This window comes from Oryctolagus cuniculus, chromosome 13, assembly GCF_051225735.1.
Source record: "Oryctolagus cuniculus isolate XC-2025 breed Fujian yellow rabbit chromosome 13, ASM5122573v1, whole genome shotgun sequence".
Lineage (NCBI taxonomy): Eukaryota > Metazoa > Chordata > Mammalia > Lagomorpha > Leporidae > Oryctolagus > Oryctolagus cuniculus.
The window spans coordinates 100,120,435-100,133,998 of record NC_142879.1 but is presented as its reverse complement, the minus strand read 5'-3'; the positions used below and the strand labels follow the sequence as shown (position 1 = coordinate 100,133,998).

The window sequence follows — 13,564 nt, the reverse complement described above, 5'->3', positions numbered from 1 at the left end:
AAAAGATTCATTTTATTTATTTCAAAGAATTACAGAGAGTGGTAGAGACACAGAGAGAGGGAGGTCTTCCATCCGCTGGTTCATTACCCAAATAACCCCAATGGAGAGAGCTGGGCCGATCTAAAGCCAGGAGCCAGAAGCTTCCTCCATGTCTTCCACGTGGGTGTAGGGGCTCAAGGACTTGGGCCTTCCTCCGCTGCTTTCCCAGGAGCAATAGCAGGGAGCTGAATTGGAAGTGGAGCAGCTGGGGCTCGAATCGGCACCCATATAGGATGCCAGCCCTGCAGCCCTAGGTTTAAGCCGCTGCACCACAGTGCTGTCCCCCACAAAAACATAATTTAATCCACTCTAGAATAACAGGCTTAATTCACCAGAAACCATAGTATTTAACAAGTAAAAAGTAGAGAGACCACAGTTCCACAGGAAGATAAAGAAAGAGTTAAAAACAACTGAATGACAAGATGTTCACTTCTTCTCTATGCTTTTTTTTTTTTTTTTTGGAATTCTATATAAATTACCACATGTGAGATAAGCAGGATATTTATCTTTTTGGGACTGGCTTATTTCACTAAGCTTAATGTTTTCCAGTCGCACCCATTTTCATTGCAAAAGAAGAGACATATTTCTGTTGAGTAAATCAGTTTAGATTTAAAACACCATCTCCCAAAGGCATTTTCAAGCACTTGCTATCAATAACCCTGTGCATTTCACACATTTAACCAACTTCCTAGAGGGAAAAATAAGCTTTTCCCACATTGAGACATTTCAGAGCACCAAATTCTAGGAGAGAATGACAAAGTTGTTGGTTACCAAAGGAACTAAAGCCACTCCAGAGGCAATCCATTCCTAACACTGTTTGGAAGGCATCAGAGGGGGTGGGCCTTGCCCTTTCTGTCTTCTACAGACATAGTCCCCCAGAATGCCCGAGGTAGAATGCTAACCAGCCTGTGAGTTATACTTCCCCTCCTTTCCACATTCGTCTTTCTTTCTCAAGAAGAGGAGGAAAACTGCAAAGAAGAGTTGGTTTCAAGACACCCTCCTGAAGTATTACCAATGATCACAGTCAGGGGAAGATAACTGAACAAGTGCCAGGTTGTGTCAAGACTTACAGAAGCACCACAAGTAGCAGCAGTAGCGGTAGTGGGAGTAGTAGCAGTAGGCAGCCCTGTGGGTTTAAGTTGTCATGTTCCCCCAAACACATGCACCTAACTTTTATGTACATTTTTCTGTGCTAAAAAATAAGAGCATTTATTTTTCAAAATTATTCCTTAATTTGTAGAATTATTTTGTCTAGTTAGGTTCACTTCATACTAATTTCAGGAAACTGTCTCACTAAAAACTATGCCTCAGAGTCAAATTAATGAACATCAGTTATTTTCTGTGATTCTGGGACTTGACTTACTTATTCAGGTTGCAGGTTAAGGTTTCTCCCACTTGTACGTGGAGTTGCCTGGGTTTCTCCAGTTCTTTGTCAGATTCTTCCTGAGCAGCTTTCTTTCTGGTGTGTTCCGATGTCTGCAACTAAAGGAAATTTAAAATATACATTTTCAAATCATTTCTATCTGTATATTTATTTCCTCCAATTTTGACGAAGTGACACAGGGAATATTTTAAAGATATGAAAAAGAAGATTAAAATATTTAACTTCCATATCCCCTGAAGTAAACAATTATAACTAAAACTGAATCAGTTGTGTGTTGCTACTAATGTAATATCATTATACAAGAAAATTAGAATCAAATTAACAACTTAAAATTGAACACTGTACATCTTCCAAATTGCACTTTTTCCTTGGGATTGAGACAATTACATCTCATAGCATAAAACACTAGGAGCATGATGTGTATAGTTTTGGGAATGAATATGACTTACTAATACTGTTTTATCATCTTTAGAAGCTTTTTACAAAATAGAGCATACAGAGCAGCAACAACAAAAACTCGATAGGACTTCAACGCTACTGAGTTGGGAATAATGAATTTCTTTTAGATAAAGCCATTATCAAATTACTTTTACTAAGTGAGTAATGTTTCAGATTTATAGTAGCATGTCTGTAATACTTTGGCATTTCTTCCATGAAGTTCCCTCTCCTGAATATGAGCAGACCATAATAATCGGTTGCTAGTACTTAGACTATTTCACTGATGCTGAGTGAGTTTTGCTAGGTCAGAAAATGTGATTCAGCTTCCATTTTTATTTTTCTGGTAAAATTTATAAAGGACCCCAAGCAACAAGGCACATCATCACATAGACTTCCAAAGTTAAATGCAGTTAAATGCGCAGCCAAAAGCCCAGTTCAATGCAATTAGGTGGACAAACAACTTTTGGATGGTTGTAGCCCCAGCTTCAAATCATCCCCAGTTGAGTGACGTTTATGCCTTGCTTAAATTGTAGATTCTGAAAGAAGAATATATTGAGAGAGTAAATCATTTTTTAAATTTATTTTATCTATTTGGAAAACAGAGTTACACAGAGAGATAGAGATATATAGAGACAGGTCTTCCATCCACTAGTTCACTCTCCAGATGGCTGCAATAGCTGGAGCTGAGTCAATCTGAAGCCAGGAGCCAGGAGCTTCTTCCAGGTTTCCCACATGGATGCAGGGACCCACAGCCTTGGACTGTCCTCTGCTATTTCCCAAAGAGCATTAACAGAGAGCTGGATTGGAAGCAGAGTAGCCCGGGCTCAAACCGGCACCCATATAGAATGCTGGTGCTGCAGTTTTGGGCTTTAACCCACTGCACCACAGTACCAGCCCCATAAGTGATCTTTTTTATGGCAGAGGGACAGAAAGTCTGTGGCAGAAGGTAGCTTCTACATCCACTAGCCAAATCTCCCAATGCCAGGCCTGGAGAGTGGAACTCGGAACTCATTACAGTGGTCCCACGTAGGTGGCATGGAGCTGTACCTTGAAACACCTTCTGTGCCTCCCAGGGCCTGTAGTGGCAGAATGCTGGCCTTGGATGCCAAAGCCAGAAATCAAACTAAGATTCTGCTATACGAGATGTGAGCATCTTAACGTCTAGGCCAAACAACTTTCCCAAAGAGATTCTCAGGTAGGTTGCTAGACACTCATAGAAAACTGGCACAAACACCAATGCTAAAGATAGGGGTTGCTGTCGCTCCCCCTCTTCACGGAGGAGCGACACTGAACCCTGCCTAGGCTTCCTATCCGAGTCACAGCACCATTATGTCGCTCCCCCTCTTCGTGGAGGAACGACATAGGACCCTGCGCTGTTCTTTTGTCTGCTCGGCCCTCCCCGGGTTTGCTGCTGGTTCTTCCCGGGTTGGCTACCGTCCCTTCCACCTCCATGGAAGGGCGGTTCCCCATGCCACTTTCCCCACTTCCGTGGGGGAGCGGCACACCACCGGCCGGCTCTCTCGGGGGCTGCTCAGATGTTCCTCAGGTGTTCCTCCTGCATGCCGTCTCTCTCCTCCTTTATAGTCCTCTTCCATCAATCCCAACTCTGCTACCCACACGCCGAGTATGCTGCTCTCCTCCAATCAGGAGCAGGTCCTGCTGTTTATTGGTTGAACTGGAGGCAGCTGTGTAGAAGCTGTTTCCTCCTCTCCCAGCGCCATATTGTGGGAGAGCAGATGCATGGAATAAGTCTTAATTTGAGTAACAGTCTAGTCTGAGTTGCTCCCCACAGGTTGCTATTTTGAAAATAAAAAATGAAACAAAGACTTAAACATGTCAGATGCCTTCAGACTAGAGGGTGGTTGCAGCTTAAAGGACCTAGGGAGGAGTAAGGATGGAAACCAAAAGGACTCCAAAGAGACTGTGAGTGGAAGCCTGAGGGCCCTTGAAGACATTTACAGGGAAGACTTCAAAGAGAAAATGATTCCAAAGCCTAGAAGAAAGGGGCCTCTTGTTACACAACAGCTGACAGTAAAATTGATTTCAGAGGCAAAGCTAAAAGATGACTAACAAATATAAAGGAACTACAACTTACTGGGCTCAAGTATCTATCTGAATTACGACATCCCCACATACCAAATCTCTGCGTGATTCTACATGAGTGGTTTCTGGGAAAAAATAAAATGCAGAGTGCTACCAGGCAAATGTGGTCTAAAGATGACACAAAGACTGAGACCATCACATATTGTCAAGGCCTCATAAAATCTTAAGGTGGTACCTCAACATCACCTTAAGGATCTTAAGAGTTACAGAATATGCAAGGAATGTTTGTCCAAAAACTTGAATATTCAAGATATTCAAGGTTTAATTAAATCAAATGCTACTAATAGGATTTTTGGAAAAATTCACATTTGATTCTTACTACATATTTCATCTTCACCTGATTTCAGGATGAGATAAACAAGATCATTTCTTAACCGTGTTTAGAAGTTTCATTTTTTTCCTTTGACATTAATGACCTAACTTTAAACAAAGTTTACCTTTTCTATAAAATACAAACATTTACCATATTTGATTCTTGTGCGTTTTTTTTTCTGTACTGTCCCATGTGATACACAGATAATTGTGGGGTCACACAGATGACTGTGCAACTCCCTGGCCCTAAATATGTTTTCCAAGGGTACAATTCAATGCAATATTTTTGAGACATATCCAGCATGCTTTGTTTAGTGCTTCCACTGCTTTCATCCACAGCAGCAGTAGCAATTAGTGATTAGAACTTTCTCTTGGCTCCTATAAGCCCACTTCACTTCTAAATGCAGTGACTGCTGGATTCTACTCAACCACTCTTCGTATTCCATTTCTAAGTCTGTCTCAAAAGTTCCTTAAGTCTCAATGCTTCACCTGAAGTTGCTTAATCTATACTCTTCCCTGTAAATGTCTTCAAGGGCCCTCAGGCTTCCACTCACAGTCTCTTTGGAGTCCTTTTGGTTTCCATCCTTACTCCTCCCTAGGTCCTTTAAGCTGCAACCACCCTCTAGTCTGAAGGCATCTGACATGTTTAAGTCTTTGTTTCATTTTTTATTTTCAAAATAGCAACCGCTATCTTTAGCACTGGTGTTTGTGCCAGTTTTCTATGAGTGTCTAGGCCTCACTTCATCGCTCAGGCCATTTCTTACTTCTCTTTCATTTCTCATAGGTTAAATCTTCAACTATACCCACATAAACCGTTACCTGATGGGGATTACCTTTGCAGACTACTAGTCTAGTACATTTGCTAATGATTCTAAAGGATGTGTCTTTGATCCTAGTGTTGGTTTCTAATATTGATACTAGATATGTTAGGATGTTGACCAGCATACTTCATGTTGAAATTCTTTTCTAATGCAAGACTTTTCACAGGCATCAAATTATGGGTCACTTCCATTTTCGTTGGAATCCCCTCTGCCATAGATACAACTTTAGCAGTCTGTTGAGATTCTCTTCAGACATAAACCTAACTATATTATTTGGAGGCATGAGTCAGATATCTCTATTTCCCAATCCAAATTCTTCTCTTCCAAGTTGTGTCCATAAAATATATCAACCCAATTACTCTCTGGTAGATGAGAATCTCCATTCGTGAGATGAGAACCTTCTGGAAAATTAGTTGCTATTGAGTTGGTCAAATGCCATTGATTATTATACTTTTGACAGAGAGGGTACCCTTGAAAGTGACTAATAATTCTATGCCATATTCCTAAGTCATTGCTACAAGAATTTACAGAAAATACCTCAAGAATTATGAACAAGCTTAATAGCCATTGTACACTGATATGAACTGAATAAAGTAAGCCAGTGCAAAGGTTGATGATCACAGTAGGGGAAAAGCTTGTTTTTATACATGCTGTCGTGGTAGCACTATGTCACTCTGCAAAGCCATATATTTTTAATTTTTTTTTTGACAGGCAGAGTGCACAGTGAGAGAGATAAGATAGAAAGGTCTTCCTTTGCCACTGGTTCACCCTCCAATGGCCATCGCAGCCGGTCACTGCGGCCGGTGCACCAGGCTGATCTGATGGCAGGAGCCAGGTGCTTATCCTGGTCTCCCATGCGGGTACAGGGCCCAAGCACTTGGGCCATCCTCCACTGCACTCCAGGGCCACAGCAGAGAGCTGGCTTGGAAGAAGGACAACCGGGACAGAATCTGGCACCCCGACGGGGACTAGAATCTGGTGTGTTGGCGCCACAGGTGGAGGATTAGCCTACTGAGCTGGCCTCATAGTAGTCATTTTTATCTTTTCTCTTACAACTATTTCTTTTAAAAATCCAGAGGAAGTATATTCCATGGTGAAAATAAAGCTCCCACAATAATTTCGTATCCATTCTTGATTAGGAATAAAATTCATAGTATCAACATAATTCATCCTCAAGTACTCACTGAAGAGTTAGGATTATAGTTGAAATTCAGAATCATACTGAAGTAGCACCTTGACACTAGGGACTCCATTTTGGAGTCCCTTGAGACTGCATCTGGGAAAGCACCCCCCCCCATGAAACTCTGGTCTGAAACTATGATCTCAAATAGTCGGACAATAGCAGTCAGTGCACTACATCACCCTTGGCAGAGCACAGAAACCCCCTAGCATGATTGCTCAAGCCTGAAAGTAGAAAGGTTGCACCTGGGTTAATGATAAAGATGTGATTTGTCTATGTCTTACATATAATTAAAACTAATAATTGGATTAATGTCAAGATCATAATTGATAATTGTTAAGATTGTAACTGGTATTGTCAAGATTATAATGGATATTAATTTCACTTAGGTCTTAGGTTATCTTGACCCCAGTAACTATGTACTCTCTTTTGATCTTAGCAACCATGTATTCCCCCTCCCGATTTTGCAGTTTTTGCCTTTATAAACCCTGTAGCTTTGGGCCTCGGGGTTGAGAGTTCTTTGGGGTATGAACCCACTCTCGGCCGCCGGCAATAAAGGACTTTAAAAACTTTTTCAGTGTGTGGCGCTCCTCTGTCAGCACTCGCTCAGGCACAACAATACATGTATCACTATTCAACATTTATGGCAGTGTAAAAGAAATTACAGATTATAGCGGCTTCCCCCCACCCCATAATCACCCTTCCACCCGCAACCATCCCATCTCCCGCTCCCTCTCCCATCCCTGTGGTGGCTTTTCTCATTATACTATGACTCTAGATTAAGTGGACTGTCTGCTTTTGGTGGATCTTTAGAGGCTTGTGATGGGTGTGGCCAGAGAGCTCTGTTCAGTTCTTAAGGTTTAAGGGTGTGCCAAAGGTGGACACACCCAGGTTTGGTGTGGTAAATCTTCTCTCTCTCTCTCTCTCTTATTCAGAAGGGAAGTAATTATGCACAGCTGAGCTATTTTTGAAGGCAATCAGTGAGCACTAGCCCCTGTGGGTATAATATTCATGTGCTCTGTCCCAAGGACCACACAAAGGATCTGTGCAGTCCTCAGTGTAAGCTCAGATTCCCTTGCAATCTCCCACCGGGTTGCCAAGGTTACTGAGTTTGTGGCGTCTCCCACTGAGTACTCACATCTCAGGCATTCTGTTTTCTCACATACCCTCAGTTTTTTTTTCACAGTGCCAGTTCATAAGCTCCACACATTCACTAGGTCTTAACTTCCTGTTATTTCTCCCCACCAGAATCAAGTTTTTTGTCTGGCTGAGGGCGGGCGCAGCCCTGAGGTGGCGCAGCTTTTATGTATATCCAAAATGGCGCCTGCTCTTTGACTTGCTCACCTTTGTAAGGTCAGTGGAGAGAAAGAATCGTGTCCATACCAGTCCCTTTTATTTTTTTTTTCTCTCCTCTAGTTAGCCTGGTGAACTTTCCCCCATGGGGCTTCAAGCCTCGTTCCCTCTAGGCTCTTCCTGCTGCTTTCCTGCCTGTCTCTGGCTACTGAGGTTTCGCCTCACCTCCCTTTCCAGCGCTGTTGCCGAGACTCAGTGGCTGGGGTCCCGAGCTGTGGGTGCCCGTGCCCTCCACATAGGTCCACCATGTCCCACTAGTTCCAGAAGAGTTTCCTTTGCAGTTTTTTCCCTAACTCTTCCATGAAACTACAGTATCTCCACTTTTATTAAACTATCTTTTCCCAGACTATCAGTGTGCTCCCTCCCTATTCTTATACATGCTCATAAATACTTCTTTAATGTGGATCACTATTGTAGACAGCTAATCCTCTATATTCTATGCTGATTCTTACGTGCATGTCTTTGAGGATAGTGTTATTTTCTGATTTGGGACCACTCTCAGTGTTATGAATTTGGCCAGCATAAACATTTTGCTTTTCTTTTCTATTGCAAAACTTTCAGATTATAGTCTGTCTCTGCTTTCTTTTGAGTACTTCCCTCTTGCATACAGCTATGATCCTAAGGCAGTCTTCTGAAGTTCTGTCAGATGTACATTCAACTATATCAATTGGAGTCATGCAGAGCTATGAATAGTTCCCAATTCATACTTTTTACTACAAAATGGTGTCCATGAAATAATATCCTAACTCTCTGGTAGAGAATACATGAAATGAGAACATTCTGGAAAACTTTAGGGGCCACTGATTGAGTGGGTAAGAAACTTATTAAACAGTTGATTCCTGGAATAAATTTTAAAATGATAATATTTCTTTTTTTCCATGATAAATTACTGATTTTTCCAAGAATTTAGAAGAATGTTTTCATTATTTGAACAAACTCAACTTATTGGGTACTGCATCTAACTTTGAATGTTGAACTCCTTAACATATTTTTGTATGGTAATAAAGTAGACATCTCTTGGCATTCTTATCTACAAAAGACCCATTATCAACATACTGTCATGTCATCTATTTTGAACTAATTTTTATAGATCTAGAAAAAAATAATCTTTCAGTGTTTCCTAATTTGTGAACATGAGCAGTCAATATAAATGTTCTTCATCTGCAGATAACAGGATCTGTATAATTTAACTGCCATCTATTCATCGTCACTTAAGGAAACTAATTAGTAAAATCAGTGACCTCATTGCTCAGTTATCAGTGTTTACATGCAGTCTTGTGATCACAAGTTTTATGACATAAAGACATGAATGATAACCCTGTTTCTCTTGTACATAGTTATACAGTATTCATTATCCACCTATAAATTGGAATCCATGGATCATATTTCAATATTTTGTAAAACTGAACTAAGTTTTTATACATATTGATGAACACAGACTACCAGAGAAAAGTCTGTTTCTGAACCAGCAGTGCTTAGAATGCTCTGTCACTATGTAAGACAGTGCTGGAGTAGTCATTTCTCGATATGTCCTTTTAGAAATACAAAGAGTCGAAGTAACACATTCCTAATTCTCTGGTTAGAAAAATCATTTAATGAGAGCATTCTGGAAAACTTTAGTGGCTACTGATTGAGTGGGTAGAACCAACTCTTATTAAACATTTGATACCAAGATTTCCAACTGACAAATAATTCTATGACATATTCCTAACTAATTCCTCCAAGAATTTATAAGAAATCCTTCATCTTTAACAAACTCCATAGCTATTTGGCACTGCAACAAAGTTTTGAACGTTGAATTCCTTCTCATATTTCTGTATGACAATTAAGGTAAAGGGACATCTGGCATTCTTATCCACAAAAATCCATCATCAACACCCTGTCATGGACATAGTTTGAACTAATTTACTGGAAGTCTAGAGTAAAAGAATGTTTCAATGTTTCCTAATTCATAAAAATGGTCAACACAAATGTTCTTGTTCTGTAGATATAAATACCTGCACAATGCAACAGCACTCTATTGTCACTTAAAGAAACTAATTGGTAAAATCCACAATCTCATTCTTCCATATAAGTGTTTACATGTAATCTTGTGAGAGTAATTTTTATGAAGAAGGACATGAAAGACAGGGTAATCCTGTTTTACTTGATAAATTTTTATATGGTATTCACTATCCATCAGTTGGAATCCTGGATTACACATCTATCTTTTAAGAGACTGAACTAAGTCCTTATAAAGGCTGATGAACGTAGACTAACAGGTAAAAGTTCGTTTCTGAACCTGCAGTGTTCAGAGCATTATGAAACTCTGTAAGGCCATAACGCCAGAGTAGTCATTTCTAGATAACCAATGACACCTATTTGCTTTTAAGAACCCAAAGATGTAACATTCCTTGTGGTGAAAAAGCATGTATCCATTCTGGATAAGGAATACAACTTACACTCTCAAATAAATTTATTATTAAATCCCAATGAAGAGTTTAGATTTTAACCAGAGATTCAGAATTCCATACCATGTCATCACTTGACTTTATTCACACTTCAAAAGGTACTGTAAATATTACTAGGGACTCCATGTGACATTTCTACAACCATGACCATCGCAACACTACTCACAGTAGACCAAAGGTAGAAATCATGGAAATGTCCATCAACTGATCAAAGGATATAAAAGATCCACTGTAAACAAAATATTATTTTCTAATGTAACACAATTAGAATTTTAAAATGTAATCTGACTACTTAAACAATTTTATGAGTTCAGTCCATTCCTTCTACAAGGGTTAGCAGATTTGCATTGGTAGTAGCAAATAGTATCTGTATAAATACAGAAAATATACTTATCAATGAGACTTGTCTTATTAGGCAAAATATTTTCCCAATCTCCTAGCAAAGATACAGAAACACCTTCTCAGTGTGACAGAGGTTAAGAGACTGACTTACTGAACTTGGTCTTATCAGATTTTTCTGCAGCTCTTCAATACTGCCAGCATGCAGTTTGACGATATCTTTCATTTCCAAAATTTCAGATTGAAGCCTACAATGTACATGGAAAATATTTTCACCCATCAATCTAAGCATACACATAATTTCTGACTAAGCATCAGAAGGCAATATTGTGTAAATTCTTAAAATTTGAAAAGTATGGCCTGTTTCTTGTTGTCCATGGCTACTGTGCTTTATAAGGACTCAAGCTAGTTTGCATAGTACCTTGAAATGTAGTGTTCAAGATAATCTTGTGTCTTCTTTACATTTTCTACCACTCCTTGGTGTAGATTTTCTGATACTTGGAACTGAAACAAAGGATTAAAAAAATTACCAGCACCTGGTACAAACTGCTCACTACCTGGTTTGCCATTAAAATTTTATTGGAAATCACAACACTTCTTCATTTGCATATTGTTCATGGCAACATTCATGCTGTAACTGCAAAGCTGACTTGCCAACAGACATCACTCGGTCCAATAACTAAAATAATATGATCTGGTCAAGAATTGTTCTTACTCATTTCATATTTTGAAAAATTTTTGACATTTCAAAAAGGTGGCATGAAAATGAAAGTGGTCTTTTATACAAATTACACTTAACCCTTGCTTTCACAATTTAAAAGCACTTGGGCCATCTTCTGCTATTTTCCCAATGGGGAAGAAGGCGGCCAGACTACTTCCCCAGTACTGCATAAAATTGTCAGTGATTTCAATAGCCACCAGTGTTTTTTCATCTTATAATTTACTGATCACTTACTCTCTGCACTACTTCCTGGGTAATGATAATGGAAACAGGATTCCTAGATTGAGTAGCACATACCTTGCAGACTGTAAGACACAGACTCAAAGAACAGACCTGAAAATATTGGAATCAGTGGCTAAATGAAGTTTCCAAAATCAATTCATTCTTATGCTGCCCTACAAGCACTCTGTAGATAGCCTAACAGTACACATTTGGGCCTATTAGTGAATCTGTAGCCAGCAGAAAAAAGAGCTATAAAACAATAAATCCCAGTTCTGGCTAGTTCATGAAAGAAAATAGTTTTTTTTTTTTCTTACTGAGTATAGACTGAGTTTTTGATAGATAAGTTCTCCTCTACAGCAATCAAGTGTTTTGATTTTATAATTTGTTGCTTAAAGGACAACTTTAAAAACTTTAAAAGCTTCACCTTAAAGCTTTATTCATGATGCTTATGTCAATGCCTCAAAGAAGAAAATTCAGCAGGTCAGCATTGTGGCACAGTGGGCTAAGCTGCCTCTGTGATGCTGGCATTCCAGCCCTCGCTGGTCCTCTTCTGACCCAGCTCACTGCTAATTGACAGGGAAAACAGCAGAGGACGGCCCAAGTGTTTAGGCCTATGCCACCCACGTAGAGACCTGCATAGAGTTCCATGCTCCTTGCTTTGACCTGGCCAGCCCCAACAAATGTGGAAAGTTGGTGATTAAAACAACAGTTGGAGAAAATCTCTTTTTCTTTCAGCTTCTCCCTCTATCTGAATTTTCCTTTCAAATAAATAAATACATGTTCAAAAAGAATAAATTTCTGAAATGATATAAATTGTTTATACTTTTAGTCTAACAATTGATAAGCTAAAATATTTTCAATCAACACAAAGATAGGTGGCATCCATGTCAGATAAAATCCCCTGAGGAAAATTTATATTCAGACAAGATTATTTCCCATGAATAAAAATAAAAGCAGTTTAAAAGTAAGGTCTATGCTGTTCCATAAAAACTAGATGACAAATATTGAAAAGTGTAAGGTCAAAATGTGACAGAAGGAAAAGCTTATTGACAAAAGGGAAATTTGGGGCTGGGTCTGGATAAATATGTTTAGGTGAACAGAAACAAAGACAGGATAGCATGAAGAATGGTGGAGAAATGAGAAAACAGGCCCAATTAACTCCAAGTTGGATTAAATCCAATGAAATAATTGAATGTGTCCATACAATAACTTGGAAATGAATGTCCATGGCAGCATGCAGTGGGAACATTCTACATGTCCATGCATTGATGAGCAGACAATTTGTACAGCAGACCTATACTCTGTTAGATAATAAAATGTTATTTAATAATAAAAAGAAGTATTGATAAATGTTATGCCATGGATGGATCCTGAAATTAGTATACTAAGTGAAAAAAGCCAGTCATAAAGGGCCACATACTGTAGGACTCTATGTATATGAAACGTTCATAGCAGGCAAATCTGGAGAAAAAACACTTCCTTTTTGTAGGAAAAAGGAAGAAAAAAGGACTGAAGGAGTGATGCATAAGTGACACAGAGTTTTACTTTATGGTGACTGAAATATTTGAAAACTGATTATGGTGATGATTATCCCACTTTGGGAACCTATTATGGATATTGAATTTTACTAATCTGAATGGTTGAAGTCTACATAGGTGAAATACATGAGCAGTCATAAAAACATTTGTGCAAAAAGTAGGCTTAAGAGATGTCAGTTTCAAGGTAAAATGTGTGAATTCAATTCATACCTTATACATGCTGCACATATCCCCAGAAGTTTGTGAAGCACCACTATATCACAATAAATCAGTTTTTAAAACTCCAACGGCAGGATATTAATAATTTTCTTAATTTTAAATTTTGGAAGTACAGACTACACATGATATGAATATTCCATGCATAAAGATGGACATTTATTATGTGTATAGATAACATATATTATACACACTTATAATGTGTATAAATAACATATATGTGAATGATAAACAGGGTTTTCAATTAGACTGTAAAATATTTTAAAATGTGCATTTTAGCATAGTATAAAGTATTTTGAAAATTTATTCTGAAATACACAGGATCAATAAACATAGGTTTTGTATCCATTCACATAAGTGAAACAAGAAATGTATTTTTTGAGAATTCTGCTAAATTTTATCCTCTGATTCAATCTGCCTTGTTTTATCATGACAATTGATATCACTG

General features: G+C 38.8%; 1 protein-coding gene across 1 annotated transcript in view; it reads right to left on the bottom strand.

Moving 5' to 3' along the window:
* The window catches only part of LOC149122803 (uncharacterized), a 104,184-nt gene that overhangs the window by 34,321 nt on the left and 56,299 nt on the right, over positions 1-13,564 (bottom strand). Inside the window, exons 13-15 of the mRNA XM_089311845.1 lie at positions 10,841-10,923; positions 10,574-10,667; positions 1,403-1,521 (exon numbers count right to left, since the gene is read on the bottom strand). Of these exons, the coding sequence (XP_089167971.1) occupies positions 1,403-1,521; positions 10,574-10,667; positions 10,841-10,923 (296 nt within the window). The remainder of the gene's footprint in view (positions 1-1,402; positions 1,522-10,573; positions 10,668-10,840; positions 10,924-13,564) is intronic.